This window comes from Drosophila suzukii, chromosome X (assembly GCF_043229965.1).
Source record: "Drosophila suzukii chromosome X, CBGP_Dsuzu_IsoJpt1.0, whole genome shotgun sequence".
Taxonomy (NCBI): Eukaryota; Metazoa; Arthropoda; class Insecta; order Diptera; family Drosophilidae; genus Drosophila; species Drosophila suzukii.
Window position 1 is genome coordinate 28,533,326 of NC_092084.1, and position 17,036 is coordinate 28,550,361.

The 17,036-nt window shown below is 39.3% G+C and overlaps 1 protein-coding gene across 7 annotated transcripts in view; it reads right to left on the minus strand.

Annotated features, from left to right (window-relative positions):
- Nucleotides 1-512: 512 nt before the first annotated feature.
- zyd (sodium/potassium/calcium exchanger zydeco) overlaps nucleotides 513-17,036 on the minus strand; it is a 67,004-nt gene continuing 50,480 nt past the window's right edge. For 4 of the 7 annotated variants that reach the window (XM_036819991.3, XM_017088805.4, XM_036819990.3 and 1 more), the window contains 4 exons: nucleotides 6,523-6,603; nucleotides 5,877-6,383; nucleotides 1,372-1,473; nucleotides 513-1,315 (listed from right to left, as the gene is read on the minus strand). In XM_036819991.3, coding sequence (XP_036675886.1) covers nucleotides 978-1,315; nucleotides 1,372-1,473; nucleotides 5,877-6,383; nucleotides 6,523-6,603 — 1,028 coding nt within the window. In that variant the 3' untranslated portion in view covers nucleotides 513-977. The remainder of the gene's footprint in view (nucleotides 1,316-1,371; nucleotides 1,474-5,876; nucleotides 6,384-6,522; nucleotides 6,604-17,036) is intronic. The other 3 variants (XM_017088807.4, XM_017088808.4, XM_070997218.1) reach the window with 2 other exon arrangements.

Genomic DNA, 17,036 nt, shown 5'->3' on the forward strand with positions numbered 1-17,036 from the left:
TGAACAACAGTGAATGTTACGTACTAAGTTGCTAACTTTTGACGGAAATCAAACTGTATAACATCTGTAAACGGACGAGCTGACTTGCTCTGCTGAGAGCGACAACATAATACAGATATCAATCTCGAATAAAACTTTCTAAGCGAGGATAAACGACCTTTACAGATCGGTTACTGACAAGGAATGGTCAGAAAAGAGAGGACGGTGAAGATCAAAACTTTTCTTACCAAAACAGGACACAAGACAATTGCTCCAGAAACTGCAGGTATCCTAGAGAACAGGAAACACCGGAGCATCTACTGTGCTACTGCCCAGCGCTAAACCACGTCTCTTAGGGGCAGTAGGAGCAGTTGCAATTGCGGGTCTTCTAAGCTTCCCAAATTAGAGGTCTCACCACATTAACCTACCCAACTACAAAAGTAAAAATAAAAGAGGTAGGTATTCTTATTAAATACCATCCTACCACAAACCAAAGTAATTCCATCAATAATATTTGCCATCATTCATACAACTCTTTGTTAAATCTCATATATATTAATCATATAAATACATTATTAAATTTTTTAGTTTGGTTTTGGTTTTTGTTTTTCCCTTCGTTTACTTTGTTACTCTTTTCATTTCTTCTCATCTATTTTCAATTTTTCGTTTGGTTTTTAACCGAAGGTCGTAAATGAGTCTACTTTAATAATAATAATAATAAAAAAAAAGTATTATTACAATAACAGCATAACGTATACCGTAACTCAACTATCATGGTAGATAGAATAGAACAGAAAATACATTTTAATTAATTAAACGACTGCACTCAGGGTTTTCCAGCTAGCTGCCGGACGCTGAAACGGAAAACTTAACCAGCACTAAATGCCTGGTCTTTCTCCACACCATCCATTCATCTAAAATGGTAAATCGTTCATCCACACATCATACTTCACAAGTCGGCCTTCGTATATCGCGCAGTTATCGAACGCAAATCCATCTCATGATCGACCGCAGGTGGGCAGGTTGACGCGAAAGAACACATTGAGTTCAATGAGGGAGGCGAAAACCATAAAGACAAGATACATCACTAGGCAGGCGGTTCCCACCTTCTTATCCAGCTTGAACTTGTTCGTAGAGAAGGTTAGGTAAAGCAAGAACAGCGTCGAGAGCAAAGTGATCGCCGAGTACTCCAACCCGGCCGAATTTATTGCCACGTAGTTCTGGCCCGGCTGGATCGGGAAGAAGACGGCCTTGATCAGCCATGGCACCCCCAGGCACAGCAGGATGTCGAAGGTGTTCGACCCAATCGAGTTGCAGATCCCCATCGATCCGTGACCTGTATCAGATTCTTGAATTCCACACATTCTCTGACATCGATTTTCAAATACTTACCGCGCTTCGCCACGATCACACTGGACACCGCTTCAGGAACACTGGTTCCAGCCGCCAGGAACGTAATCCCCATCACCGAATCAGGTATCTTAAGTGTGTCACCTACGGAGAATAAAAATTATGAATACAAATTGAAACAAGGAAGAACTCTATAGTCGAGTACCTCGACTATCAGATACCCGTTACTCAGCTAAATAGAGATATGCAAGCAGCAAAGCGATATTAAAATGCGCCACCTACCGGCGGTATACAGATCTAAGCGTTATGGGCGTTAGAGTGGGCGTGGCAAATTTTTGTTTGGATCAATCGATAGGTATTGACAAGACCAATACATTTCAGTTAAAATTTGTTTTCTAGCATGAAAATTGTGGGCGCCAGAGGTTTGGGCGGTTTGTGGGCGTTATAGTGGGCTTGGCATATTCGCGTAACAAACTTGCGATGCGTATAAGGCTTTAAATCAGAAAACCCAATTCTCTATCTTTGATAGTTTCCGAGATATCCACGTTCATATTTACGATTGTTTGAAGTTTGTGGGCGGTTTATGGGCGTTAGGGTGGGCGTTTTTTTTGGGTCAATCGATAGGTATTGATGACAACATTACATTTCAGTTAAAATTTTTATTCTAGCTTCAAAACTGTAGGAGCCACAGTTTTGCGCGGTTTGTGGGCGTTAGAGTGGGCGTGACACTCTACTGAAACAAACTTGCGCTGCGTAAGAAGCTCAGGAATCTGCACGCCAAATCTCAATAGCCTAGCTCTCATAGTTTCCGAGATCTCAGCGTTCATCCCGACAGACAGACAGACGGACATGATCGCCACAGGTTTAGGCGGCTTGTGGGCGTTAGAGTGGGCGTGGCATATTTGCGTATCAAACTTGCGCTGCGTACAAGGCTGCGAAATCTAAATCTGAGATCCCATTTCTCTGTCTTTGATAGTTTCCGAGATCTCAGCGTTTATACGGAGACGGACAGATGAACAGACGGACATGGCTAGATCGACTCGGCTAGTGATCCTGATCAAGAATATATACACTTTATGGGTTTACATACTTTCCGACGTATCTAGTATACCCTTTTACTCTACGAGTAACGGGTATAAAAATGATAGGAAGACATTTAAATATAAGTTACTGGTCCGCGCACAAAAGTCAGTCACTAAAAAATAAGACCGCAGGAATTTTTTGTCAATTTGCGCATACTGTTATACCAGCTAGAAGTTGCTCTTCACTTAAAAGGGTTTCTTTGATATGCAGATATTTTTAATATATGTAGGTACAGAAAACAATTACTGTTACAAAATATTAAATAAGTTAATTAGATGCAGATGAGGACAGGTCCAAAAACATAATAGATATAATTTGATTCCTATTATTTTCCCATTAATTTTTCCAACGTTCCTGTCAGCTATATGATTAGGTCGTCCGATTTAAATCAAATTTTATTAGTAATTGTGAAATCTTAATTCTGTGAGACTATAGTCTATTAAAAACTATAGTTTTGTTAGACATGGACAGAAATGCGGACGTAAATGAATAAAGTATACTTATGGGATCGAAAATGCCTCCTTCTCTGCGCTACAAACTTCTGACGAACAAAGCAAAACAAATTTGTACGTATTTTTTCCATTGATTTTTCTTTTAACTTTCCAAATCGCTGTCATGGAAAATATATAATTCAATCGTCCCATTTAAAAAGAAGGAAGAACGCTTTGTCGAGTACCTCGTTTATCAGATATCCGTTACTCAGCTAAAGGAAGCCCAAGGGAGATGGAGATATGCGCCACCTAGCGGCGATTAAAATATTTGGAAATAATTTAACGGCCCTAGTTGAACAATTTGTAGATAGGTAGTTAGCAGTGTTACAATTTTTGTCGTGGGTATATGGGTATTGATAATAACAAAAAAATCTCATTTAAATTTTAACAAAATATTAACAAATGTGGGCGCTAGGCGGGTTTTAGCGTTATGTGCGAGTGTGGGCGTGGCACAAAAATCGACATGCTAATTCCCAACTCTTAGAGCTTCCGAGATCTCAGCGTTCATCCGGACGGACGGACAGACAGACAGACGAACAGACGGACAGACGGGCATGGCTAGATCGACTCGGCTAGTGATCCTGATTAAAAATATATATAATTTATGGGATCGGAAACGCTTCGTTCTACCTGTTACATACTTTCCGACGAATCTAGTATACTCTTTTACTCTATGTTTATTCAATGAAAAAAATGCGTTACTTAGAGTTGAATATCGAAAAACCGCGATTTCTTCAGAAGATACTGCTATGTACACGGGCTTATGTAATTTTAAATGCCGATCCAATGTCTTATGGGGCACATTAGTGGTGGATAACGAAAAAATTGCGAATTCTTAAGATGGCCAAGGTGCCATGCGGTAGCAATTTAATTTAAATTGGATTGGATTAAATTGGTCATAGCTTCTGATTTAATTGACCCCCAAGCTACGTTTAATTAATTTTTTATTTAATTATAGAATTTTTCATAACCATTATAATTTCTAATGGAAAATACTCATTAGCATTACACTTTTCAATTGTAATGAAATATTTGTCTATTAACATTAGTTTTGCCAAAAGTAATGCAATGCAGTGAAGGAGACTTTCCGACCCCATAAAGTATAAATATTCTTGATCAGCATCACTGGACGAGTCGATCTAGCCATGTCCGTCTATCCGTTAGTTTCTACGTAAACTAGTCTCCCAGTTTTAAAGCTATCGGGCTGAAACTTTCCCAAAAATCTTCTTTCTTTTGCAGGTAGTATATAAGTCGGACTTAGCCGGATCGGACAACTATATCTTATAGCTCTCATAGGAATAATCGGAAAAAACAAAAAAGAAAATCAAGGAAGAACGCTATAGTCGAATACCTCGACTATCAGATACCCGTTACTCAGCTAAATAGAGATATGCAAGTAGCAAAGCGAGATTAAAATGCGCCACCTACCGGCGGTATACAGATTTAAGCGTTATGGGCGTTAGAGTGGGCGTGGAAAATTTTTTTTAGACCAATCGATAGGTATTGACGAGACCAATACATTTCAGTTTAAATTTTTTATCTAGCATAAAAATTGTGGGCGTCACAGGTTTTCGCGGTTTGTGGGCGTTAGAGTGGGCGTGGCATATTCGCGTAACAAACTTGCGCTGCGTATAAGGCTACGAAATCTAAATCTGAAATCCCAATTCTCTATCTTTGATAGTTCCGAGATATCCACGTTCATATTTACGATTTTTTTAAGTTTGTGGGCGGTTTATGGGCGTTAGGGTGGGCGTGGCAAACTTTTTTTGGGTCAATCGATAGGTATTGATGACAACATTACATTTCAGTTAAAATTTGTATTCTAGCATCTAAACTGTAGGAGCCACAGTTTTGGGCGGTTTGTGGGCGTTAGAGTGGGCGTGGCACTCTACTGAAACAAACTTGCGCTGCGTAAGAAGATCAGGAATCTGCACGCCAAATCTCAATAGCCTAGCTCCCATAGTTTCCGAGATCTCAGCGTTCATCCGGACAGACAGACGGACAGACGGACATGGCTAGATCGACTCGGCTAGTGATCCTGATCAAGAATATATATACTTTATGGGGTCGGAAACGCTTCCTTCTGCCTGTTACATACTTTCCGACGAATCTAGTATACCCTTTTACTCTACGAGTAACGGGTATAATTATATCTTTGGTGTCTTTTAACATATAGCCTCCTAAGCTTTGAAATAAAATTGTTTAATTAGTTTTGAGTTTCGAATTAAATTTTATCAAAATCGGACGACTATATCATATAGCTGCCATAGGAACGATCGGAAAATTGGTGGGAAAATAATATGAAACAAATCATAGCTCCGGTGTTTTTTGACATATTATCTTATACTATTGGGAATGTCATTTTTTGTATTTTTAAGAATTTCGAATTAAATTTAATAAAAATAAGACGACTCCAACATATAGCTGTCAAAGAAACGGTCAGGGAAATAATTAAATAATTATTATACCTTTGCATTTGTTTTTATATTATTTGTAACTGATTTTATTTTGCTAAGTGTTACAGAAATTGTCTTCTATTTCAACTATCAAAGCTTATAATATGAAGTATATATATTCTAGATGAGTCGATCTAGCCATGTCCGTCTGTCCGTCCGTTTCTACGCAAACTAGTCTTTTAGTGTTAAAAGTATCGGGCTGAAACTTTCCCAAAAGTCTTATTTCTTTTGCAGGTAGTATATTAGTCGAAACCACTCTAACGCCCACAATCGCACAAAACGCTTAAGTCTGTTTGCCGCCCACATAATCAAATATTGAAATCGCGGGTAGGTGGCGTTTTGCCGCTTGGATATCTCCCTCTTGCTCCCTTTAGCTCAGTATCGGGTATTTGATAGTCGAGGCATACGAAAATTTGTTTGTTGTGAAAGTTAATGATTTTTCATTTCAATATTTCTTGGCTGGTATAAACCACAAAATTGTTTTATTTTCTTTAGAACTAATATATATATGTCTCACCGATAATGGTTATCATCCACGCAACCACATAGGACAGCGAGCCGATCCAGACGATGCACATGATGAAGGTAAGCGGAAAAATCTTGTTGTTCTTGGCCTTCTTGCAGTCAGGGATGGCGATGCGAAATAGCAGGTGGATAGGCCAGATGATGAGCCAGGTGAACTGGGCGAAACAGCTCTTCTCCTTTGGGTAAGTGAGCAGGGAGTAGCCCTCTTCCTCGCGATCCTCGCCGGCGGCTGTCACAGCTTGCTGTGATTCTGCCTCCCCACCGTCAAGTGTTGCCATCTGGGCAATGACCCCTGGTCCTGACGGCACATCACCTGGCGCACCTCCTTCTCCGCTTGCTTGGGTCGTGGTGCCCATCGTGGTGGTCATGGTTGAGGTGGTGAATGAAATAGTGTTGGTGCCGCCACTGGTGGCACCCGTAGCCTTTGCCTGGTCATTGTTGAGTCCTCCATTCAGCTGAATGTTGGCCATGTTTTGGCAAATGCGATTCTCTACGAGCTCTGCGAGAGTGGGTTTTAAAGAACATCGAAATAAGCTATTAATATAGTTCAAAAAGCGGGACCATGGGTCTGAAGATAGGGGTCAGATGTAGTAGGTGTTAGGTGTTGACTAGTGTGGATATGGTGGTTTATTGTGTACCTGGTTCCTTTTCATTGCTGTTCTTTGTGTGTATGCTGCAGTTGGAGGACCTGCTGCGCGAACGAGCCTGCTTAACGCCACCTGTGTAGTATTGTGAGAGTAAGGTAAAACGAATATAAATGCTATTCCTGGCGCGACTTTGCCCGCGCCTAACAATGCTTAACATTTTTCAGCAGAGCTAACAAAAATGTATTTATTGTACATAAAAAATTAAAACAAATTTTTTTTAAAATTGGACAGATCTGTCGACTACATGTAACGTGCAATTCTGTTGATGATTGCCACTTTTCCCCGTTACGCCTTTTCAATCTTGCGCTTATGTCCACTTTCTACAATGCCTTTGCCCTGTTAACTCTGGTGCATATTTATACCCGTTACTCGTAAAGTAAAAGAGTATACTTGATTTGATGGACTGTATGTAACAGGTAGAATGAAGCGTTTCCAACTCTCAGGATCACTAGCCGAGTCTATCGAGCCCGTCTGCAAGTCCGTCCGTTCGTTTGAACGCTGAAATCTCGGAAACTATAAGTGCTAGAAAGTTGGGATTTGGCATGTAGATTCTTGAGCGCAAATTTGTTTCAGCAGGATGCCACGCCCACTCTAACGCCCACATTCGACCATAACACTTAAGCCCCACATTTTTTAATATTTTGTAAATATTTTAATGAGAATTTTGTGTTTATTATCAATACTCATCTACATGCCAAAAATTATTTAAGTCGGACCAATCATTAAAAAGATAAAATTAAATAATAATCAATATTTTGCAATCTACCACACGTAGCAAACCACCAAGCCGCTAAGGGCGCTATAAGCTAGTTGGCGCAATAGGCTACGTGACGCTAAATGCTAGGTGACGTTATAGGCTGAGTGGCGCTAGGGGGCGCTATAGGCTAGGTGTGTTATTGAAACAAGCAGAGAGTCTCCATCGCTCTCGCACTTATCTAAGTACCAGGTGTTTAATAGTCGAGGTCATCGACTGTAGCGTTTTCTCTTGTTTTTTCTTAGAAAAATGAGACATACCCAAAATAAATCCATGAAAATTCTACACACTATTGCACCTTTATAATTGTTTAAGCAATTTGAATGCAAAATAATAAATACAAATTTGTTCTCATTTGAAATAAGTTTGCCTTTTCAAGAATATGTAAATTTCTGGCTTGGAAACAAAAAATATTTTGAAAAACTTAAGTTGAAATAATAGACTTTTGGCCGCAATCTCTTGAAAACCTCCCACCCAAAACTTAATTTTTATGCCATATTTTTCGTAGTTTTTTAAGTGTTAGTGCACATCATAACAAACACAAAAAGTGCTATTTGAGGTTTGTCGCATGTGGGGATGACACCTTATAATTTTTCGTCCGAAAATTTTTGAGAAGCTACAACATTTGAACGCATAAGCCAATGTTTATGCAGCACTGTTCATAGACAGTTTTCATGAAAACGCGCACTTCCTTCGTCATAATATAAGCGAGGGCGATTGTGTTTGTAACGCTCTTACGAAAGAAAGAAGAAGGGAAGTTATAATTATTAAATTTAAAAATGCAAACAAATAATATTCGAAATAGTATAAGAGAATATGTTAAAAAACACCGAAGCTATAATTTGTTTCATATTATTTTCCAGCTATATGATAAAGTTGTCCGATTTTGAAAAAATTAAATTCCAAATTCAGAACTAATTAAAAAATGGTTTTTCCAAGCGTAAGAGGTTGCATGTTAAAAAACACCGAAGCTATAATTTGTTTCATATTATTTTCCCAATAATTTTTCGATTGTTCCTAAGGCAGCTATATGATATATAGACTCAAAGCGTGTTGTTTTTAGCGGGAGGTTGTTTACAACTTATCTTGCAGACTTTTGATCGTGACATGTGAATATCAATTGCTTTATGCGTCATAAGTATAAAGACAATTGATATAATGGAAGAGTCATCTGCTCACTCGCAGCCTAGCAATAGGAGCGATAAATTTGAGAAGATGAGAAATATAGCTGGTGCAGACCCTGGAGAAAAAATATCCCAAATCCGCGCCCGCCATCCAGGCTAATCTGTCCACCTTACAGGTATGCCCGGTCAAACAACGATCACCAGCTCCACGGTGTCAATTAGCAGTAACTCTACTACTAGTGTTACCTGCACCATTTCAAACGCCCAACCAATCTTGTGCGGTACTTCTACATACACTGTGGCTTCCAAGCTCCTGACCGAAACGTCAGCCGAAAACGTAAAGGCGTGGCTCAGCCCTCTTTACCTGTTCTCACTCCGCCCCCGATCCGCAAAACTAAGTTGCAGGCCTCAATGCCGCTCAACAAGCCGGCAGATACTTCTTCTGCAAAGTCATTGGGTAACAATCGATTCGCGATCCTGGCTGCTGAATCAGAAAAAATGGAACAGGATCTGGGGGATGCTGACTCTACAAAATCTAACAAGAACAAGCGATCCGGTCATTGGCTCCTCAAACTACAACATTCGCACTTCCAAATTTGGTGTTTCCAACTCAGACGCATTTAGGGTAGCTGTAACACTGACAACGCTTAACTGCCAATTTTGGCACCATCAGCTAAAAGAAGACAAGGCCTACAGAGTAGTGCTCAAAGGACTCCATACCAACGTACCGAAATCACAGATAGAACAGGGATTTACTGACAACGGCTTTCAGGACCTTAACATATACTGCCCCAAAAGACTGATTGGAAGAACATTCAGGTTAACGAGGATGATAACGAAGATACAATAAATTATTAAACTAGACAAAATTTGTTTTATGTCAACCTTAAGCAGGGTGCAAACGTAGCGGAGTCCCTAAAAATTACTCAACTAGGGAGATACATAGTCACTGTCGAGCGTGCTTCCCGTAGAAAGGAATTACTCCAATGTCAAATATGCTGAATTTTTGGGCACTCTAAGAACTACTGTGTCCTGAACCCTGCTCGTGATAAATGTAGTGGCCCTCATGTTACTGGTCCCGTGCTTTGTGTAAGCGATACATGCTTGTGAGTAAACTGTGGCGGTAACCACGTATCGTCAGATAAAGGCTGCCCAGTCAGAATAGAAAAAAATAAAAAACAAAAGCCGAGGCCTAGATTCCCGATAGCCGATGATACACGACGCGCCTCGCGTGGATTCATACCAGCTGAGGCATTAAGAACGAATATATCGTATGCTGATATATGTAGCTCGATCCGAGGATATGCAAGCAAGGACTGGCTCCACCCTGCAGAGTGACGCAAGCTCTCCTTCCGACCCTAGACTCAGCCATAAGTTCACAGCCATAGATAATGCCATCCGCGACATCAATACCAAACTGGACACTTTATTTAAGCTGATGCAGGAAAATGCAGAGTCCTAAAAGACTTTCAGAGAGCTGGTCCAGGTTCTCATTGCCAGATTGCCGAAATGACTCAACCAGCATTAAATATCGGATTGTGGAACGCTCGTGGACTAGTCAGAGTATCTGAAGAGCTTCGATTATTCCTCAGCGCTCATAATTGTCTCAGAAACTCGCATGCGCGATGGTCAGCGCGTCTACTTTCCAGGCTATCTTATCTACCATGCTTATAACCCCAGTGGCAACAGCAGAGGTGGCTCTGCAGTCATTATAATGGATTCCCTTAGTCACAATCGCCTGCCCCCGCCTCTAGCAACGACAGACAGATAGCGACAGTCCAGTTAGAGATAGCGACGATATATCTACCTCCAGCAGAAAGATGGATTCAATCAGAATTTGAATCCTTGCTCACCGGACTTGGAAGCAAATTTATTGCTGGCGGTGACTATAATGCCAAACATGCATGGTGGGGAAACGCACGAGCCTGTAGCAGGGGAAAGCAGTTGGAAGAAGTCATGGCAAATGGGCATTACCAAGAACTTGCCACGGGTGAACCCACTTTCTACTCACACAACCCCCTGATAACACCGACAGCGCTTGATTTTTGCATAATGAATGTACAGACAGGATACAAGTAAGAACTCTCCATGAACTCTCCCCGGACCACTCTCCTATACTGGCCATACTGCATGCCACACCTGTGAAAAAACCACAGCGTTTGCGACTACTTGCCAGAGGTGCTAATATAAACGCTTTCAAAGCCTACCTAGAACAGCTGAGCGATGTTAACATACAAGTCCAGAACCTTCTGACATTGACAATGCTATCAACCTTTTCGTGAGCATGATAATAGAGGCTGCTGAGATAGCTGCACCTAGGAATCGCCAAAGTACAGAGACCTCTAGACATCTCCAGCTACCACCCAGAATTGGGGCACTTCTCAACCTAAAGCGAAAAGTAAGAAGAGAATATGCAAGAACGGAAGACGCCCGAATCCATCAGATACATAATTGGCTGGCTAACTGTCTAAGCAAGGCGCTCCCGAAAAAAACAAGAGTCTATAGACAGCTTTTTAGAAAATCTGGACACAGACGCTAGTAATAACTACTCGCTTTGCCGTTTCACAAGACGATAAAAGGCTCATCCCACCCCTAAATCAGCAATTCGAAACCCCTCAGGTGGCTGGTGCCGTACGAGCCTAGAGAAAGCTGATGCGTTCACTAACAACCTCGATCAACGTTTCAAGCCTTACGACTGTTCGCCTGAAAGCATACGTCGACAATTTGAAGAGTTTCTGGAATCTCCATTTCAAATGAGCCTGCCTGCTAAACCTGTCTTACTGACAGAGATGAAACACCTTGTAGGTAAACTTTCACCGAACTAACTCTTGGACACCCGAAAGTTTGAAAATCGGCGAATTTAATCATGATCCCAAAACCAGGAAAATCGCCAACTGACGTGGATTCATACAGGCCCATTAGTCTTTTATCATCCCTGGGAAAAATCATGGGAAGGCTGATCCTGAACAGGCTACTCACTTACGAGAATGTCATCAGAGCGATTCCGGAATTTCAGTTCAGCTTTCGTCTTTAACACGGAACTCCTGAGCCATTGCACAGAGTTGTTAACTTTACTTTAGAAGCCTTGGAGAAGAAGGAGTATCTAGTTGCTGCCTTCCTTAACATCCAGCAGGCTTTTGACAGAGTGTGGCACCCTGAGCTCCTGTAAAAAGCTGTTCCAGCTCATGAAAATCTTCCTGGAAGAACGCAGTTTCCACGTATCTGCCGATGGGTACAAGTCGTCCACCAAACCGATCTCTGCCGGAGTTCCCCAAGGTAGCGTCATCGGCCCTACTCTTTACTCAATTTATGCTTCAGATATGCCTACACAAACTCCAATCACTGAAGTTGAGGAACAAGACGTGCTAATTGCGACCTACGCCGATGACACTGCCCTCATGACAAAAAGCAAAAGTATCTTGGCTGCCACATTTGCATTGCAAGAGTATCTGGACGCATTTCACCAATGGGTCATGAACTGGAACATTCGAGTAAGCGCAGACAAATGTGCCACTGTAACATTCACCAACCGCCGAAGTAGCTGCCCTGGAGTCGGCCTCAACGAAAGTCCAATCAGAGCCCTTCCTGCATACAAGTACCTCGGTGTCACTTTAGACAAAAAACTCACTTTCGGCAGGCACATTACTTGTATCCAACACTCTTTCAGGACCAAAGTTGCTCAGATGGCTTGGCTTCACGCACCACGCAACAAGCTCGCACTTGGTTTTAAGGTCCAAATTTATAAGTCCATACTAGCGCCAAGTCTTTTCTATGGACTCCAGGTTTACGGCATCGCTCAACAAAATCCTGGTTTTGCAAGCGAAAACACTTCGAAGGATCTCTGGAGCTCCGTGGTTTATGCGAACCAGAGCACATCTCAATGACCACCCCAACAGACTAAAAATTTCCACATTCATAAAAGTTTAAAAAAAAAACACAAATTTGTCCTTTTCAATAAGTACTGAATAGGTTAAGAAATGTGTTGTATCATTCAAACGGCATTTAAATTACCTTTCCATTGATGATAAAGTTTACAAAAAGTACGTTCAAATTATGAGTAAATTTAACTTTTGTTACGTCAGAATACTTATGCCGACCAGTGTATATTTTCGCATTTTCTTTACGTTTGCAACTCCCCCTTCTCATTCTCACACACGCTATTTGCAACTTATTTTGACTCTCTTAATTTGCGCACCAGAATTTGAATGTTCTTGAGTTACGAATTATTTATACTTCTAGCACTAAGTTTTATCCACTTTTAAACACATAACTTAGTGCGCATGGTTTCGTTTAAGGCAGCGGTCGACAGTGTCCTATAAAGCGGGCATACCGGCACACATACAGCCTAGCACAGCGGTTGGCTGACAGACATCGATGAGCTGCCCCATGCAAATTAACAAGCAAAATGAAACAAAATGTCAACCACTGGTTTCAGACAACCCCTGAGACGACGTTGCACTTTTTATATACGGGCCTGTTCCAGTTTCCACTCGGAAGTGAGTCTCTTCTCTTAAAACAGCCGAATGCAGGGACAATCCCTCGACAAAAGACTTAACTTTGCCTGCGTTTTTCAGCCAAAGGGCCGATTACATTTTGGCCCGCTGTTGGTTGCGCATTAGTTATATACATTTAATGCATTAAATCCAATAAAAAAACAATAGTTGGCATAAACAAAAATTGCAATATATTTGTAAAAATAAGACAGCCATTTTATGGCAGTGTTTAAACATTTTCACTCTAGTTCTGCAAAATTGTGAAGAAAATGAGTTGCCGTGGTCGTCTAAAAATATCCCTGCCTTTTGACTTTTTGCACAATTACAACATTAAATTAATTGGTATCTTAAACAAAAACATATGTTTAAATATCTCGGATCAATAATCTTTCTTACCAAAGTACAACGAACAAAATAAATAATGTGCAGATCTCATCACTAAAAATACTTTTTTCTTGCGTACCATGACAACCCTAGCCCGATTTATCTAAATCCGAGCCGATTTCATAACAGGGGCGACGGATTTGCAAAAATTGAATAGGTTGGAATATACCGGGTTTTCTGATGATGCAATTATGAACATTGAACATCAAAGAATATGATAAAAATATCACTTGCATATAAAGCAGAATTTTTTAACAATTACTGTTCATGCTGTCGGACTTAAATTTTCACCCAAATTCTTGTCGGAAAGTTTCCGTGAGAACATTTTGGAAGTTTACACAGTAACAACAGAGGATAATTCGAGTCCGTGCAGTTCTTTCAGTCTTGGAACAGGTCAAGGAAATTCGAATCTTTCGGATGTAAAAACTGGAACAGGGCCGATAATGTTTTTTCCATTATATATTTTTGCGTTGCTGATTAACAAATAGCTGGCTATGGTTTTTATAGCCGATACTCATAGAATAAAAAGTTGTAGTACATTCGTCGGAAAGTACACAGAGAGAATTCTGACGATCTTATTTGAGTTGAAAATATTCTTAAAATGAGAAAGACATTTTATAAGTTCAACATTTTTAAATTGTGATTGAAACAAGTTGAATTGGTTCTTAAAATGTGGTCAAATCAAAATTTTTCTCAAAACAAGTACGAAATGTTATACATGGTTCATAAATCAAATTCAATTTGTTCTTAAAAACTAAGTAATCTCAAAATGTTCTTAAAGTAAGAACGGAAAGGACTAAAAATAGAACAAAAAGTACATTTTTTTAAAGTCTGGCTGCATTGAAGTGCAAGTGTTTTTTCAAGAATTTGGTAAGGACAAATTCGTTCGTCTCCACGTGTGTTCATGTATCCTACATACATATACACATATCTACTATTTTATATATATGTATGTAGCTGTACACGCTTAATCGTGAGACAGAGATTTAAACTGCATACATACATATGGATATGTGTATGTATGTATGTATGAGTGAGTATATATGTATGTATGTAAATATAAACAAAAATACCATTAATTGTCAGAAACTCACACAACAAATTAATAATTACTTTCACAAACCAACGCACTCTTACTTTATTACTTTAGATTTAAAAAGTCATAAGCATGTATATATAGTCATAAGCATACATATATATATAAATAATCGAATAATCACATCATAAATATTTAAATTCCAATTTAATAAAAACATGAAACTAATAACAATTAAATGTTCTTATTTTTGCCTTTTTTTTGGGGAGGGTATTCAATTAAATTCATTTTTCCTTTTAAAGTTAGTTTAAAATGTTCATCTTTTAATCCCAAATTTAGATAAAATCAATACCAAAATGTACTGAAAAACAGAACTTATTTTTATACCATTTGATCCAAATTTAAATTAAGACCAAAATCAACTTGAAAATGAGACGAAATCAACTCATTTCACTGTTTCACTAGCCGAGTCGATCTAACCATTTCCGTCTGTATGTTCGTCCGTATGAACGCTGTAATCTCGGAAACTACAAAAGCTAGAAAGTTGGTATGCAGATTCTAGAGATTATTATGCAGGGCAAGTTTGTTTCAGCAGGGTGTCACGACCACTCTAACACCCACAATCCCCTATAACGCTAGAACCCGTCTAGCACCCACGTTTCTAAATATTTTTGACTAATGTTATTTATTTAAATTATTTTGTTCTTATTATCAATACCCATCTACATGACAAAAATTATTTTTAAATTGGACCATTAAAATTTTTTTTTCAAAACCACTTAAATTAAGTATTTTTTTGTCATAAAAATGTGATAGAATAGGTTAGATAGGATAGATTAACAAAAGAGGATTGCTCGGGAAGAAATTCAATGAAACTTGTATTGACGCTTACGTTCATTTCCCCAGAATTTTGCTGGCGAGATTTCTGTAACACCCCCAAGTAATTCTCTTTTGTCAATCTACTTTCCTAGTTGTCTAGTTCCTGATATTTGGGACCTCCTAAGAAAAGTCCCATAAAAACTTATGTACCATCGCCTACATGTTCGGTGGCATAGCTAAAAATACTAAAAACCGATGTTTAATTTTGGTTTAAAACGATTTTAAGCGTTTATTTTATTTGATATGTTATAGCATTAAACCCCTGCTTTACTCCTATATGTATGTTGTCAAATTTATTATAAGGCATGGCAAGGTACTTTTACTCAAGAGGATGCAATTATCATGAAATAGTAGAAATGGTTTCCAGAACATTCACAAAGTTCCATTTTGTACACAGGTGTAATCATTACTTATGAGACATAACTTTTAAACCTTTAAAATATCAGTCAGATGTCTGCAACGCACTTAAGGAGACGTTTCCGACCACATAAAGTTGGGGAGTGTAGTAACGAACGATTTGTTTTTTGAATGTAATTTTTCCAATAATAAACAAGAAAGGAAGTTAGCTTCGGCAAGCCGAAGCTTATATACCCTTGCAGCTATAATTATTAAATTTAAAAAAACAAAAAATTATATTCCCAATAGTATAAGATAATATGTCAAAAACAAGGAAGAACGCTATAGTCGAGTACCTCGACTATCAGATACCCGTTACTCAAAGGGAAATGGCGATATGCAAGCAGCAAAGCGAGATTAAAATGCGCCACCTACCGGCGGTAGACAGATTTAAGCGTTATGGGCGTTAGAGTGGGCGAGGCAAATTTGTTTTTGGATCAATCGATAGGTATTGACGACACCAACACATTTCAGTTAAAATTTGTTATCTAGCATGCAAATTGTGGGCGTCACAGGTTTTCGCGGTTTGTGGGCGTTTAAGTGGGCGTGGCAAACTTTTTTTTAGGTCAATCGATAGGTATTGATGAGAAAAATACATTTCAGTTAAAATTTTCTATCTAGCATCAAAACTGTAGGAGTTACAGTTTTGGGTGGTTTGTGGGCGTTAGAGTGGGCGTGGCAGTCTACTGAAACAAACTTGCGCTGCGTAAGAAGCTCAGGAATCTGTACGCTGAATCTCAATAGCCTAGCTCTCATAGTTTCCGAGATCTCAGCGTTCATCCGGACAGACAGACGGACAGACGGACATGGCTAGATCGACTCGGCTAGTGATCCTGATCAAGAATATATATACTTTATGGGGTCGGAAAAGCTTCCTTCTGCCTGTTACATACTTTCCGACGAATATAGTATACCCTTTTACTCTACAAGTAACGGGTATAAACACCGAAGCTATAATTTGTTTCATAATATTTTCCTACCAATTTTCCGATCGTTCCTATGGCAGCTATATGATATAGTCGTCCGATTTTGATAAAATTAATTTCCAAATTCAGAACTAATTTAAAAATGTTATTTCCAAGCGTAGGAGGTTATATGTTAAAAAACACCGAAGCTATAATTTGTTTCATAATATTTTCCTACCAATTTTCCGATCGTTCCTATGGCAGCTATATGATATAGTCATCTGATTTTGACAAAATTAAATTCGAAATTCAAAACTAATTAAAAAATGTTATTTCCAAGCTTAGGAGGTTATATGCTAAAAAACACCAAAGATATAATTTTTTTAAATTTGTTTTTCCTATTATTCCTATGGGAGCTATAAGACATAGTTGTCCGATCCGATTTATATACTACCTGCAGATGATATAAGACTTTCGGACGGACAGACGGACAGACGGACATGGCTAGATCGACTCGTCTAGTCATGCTGATCA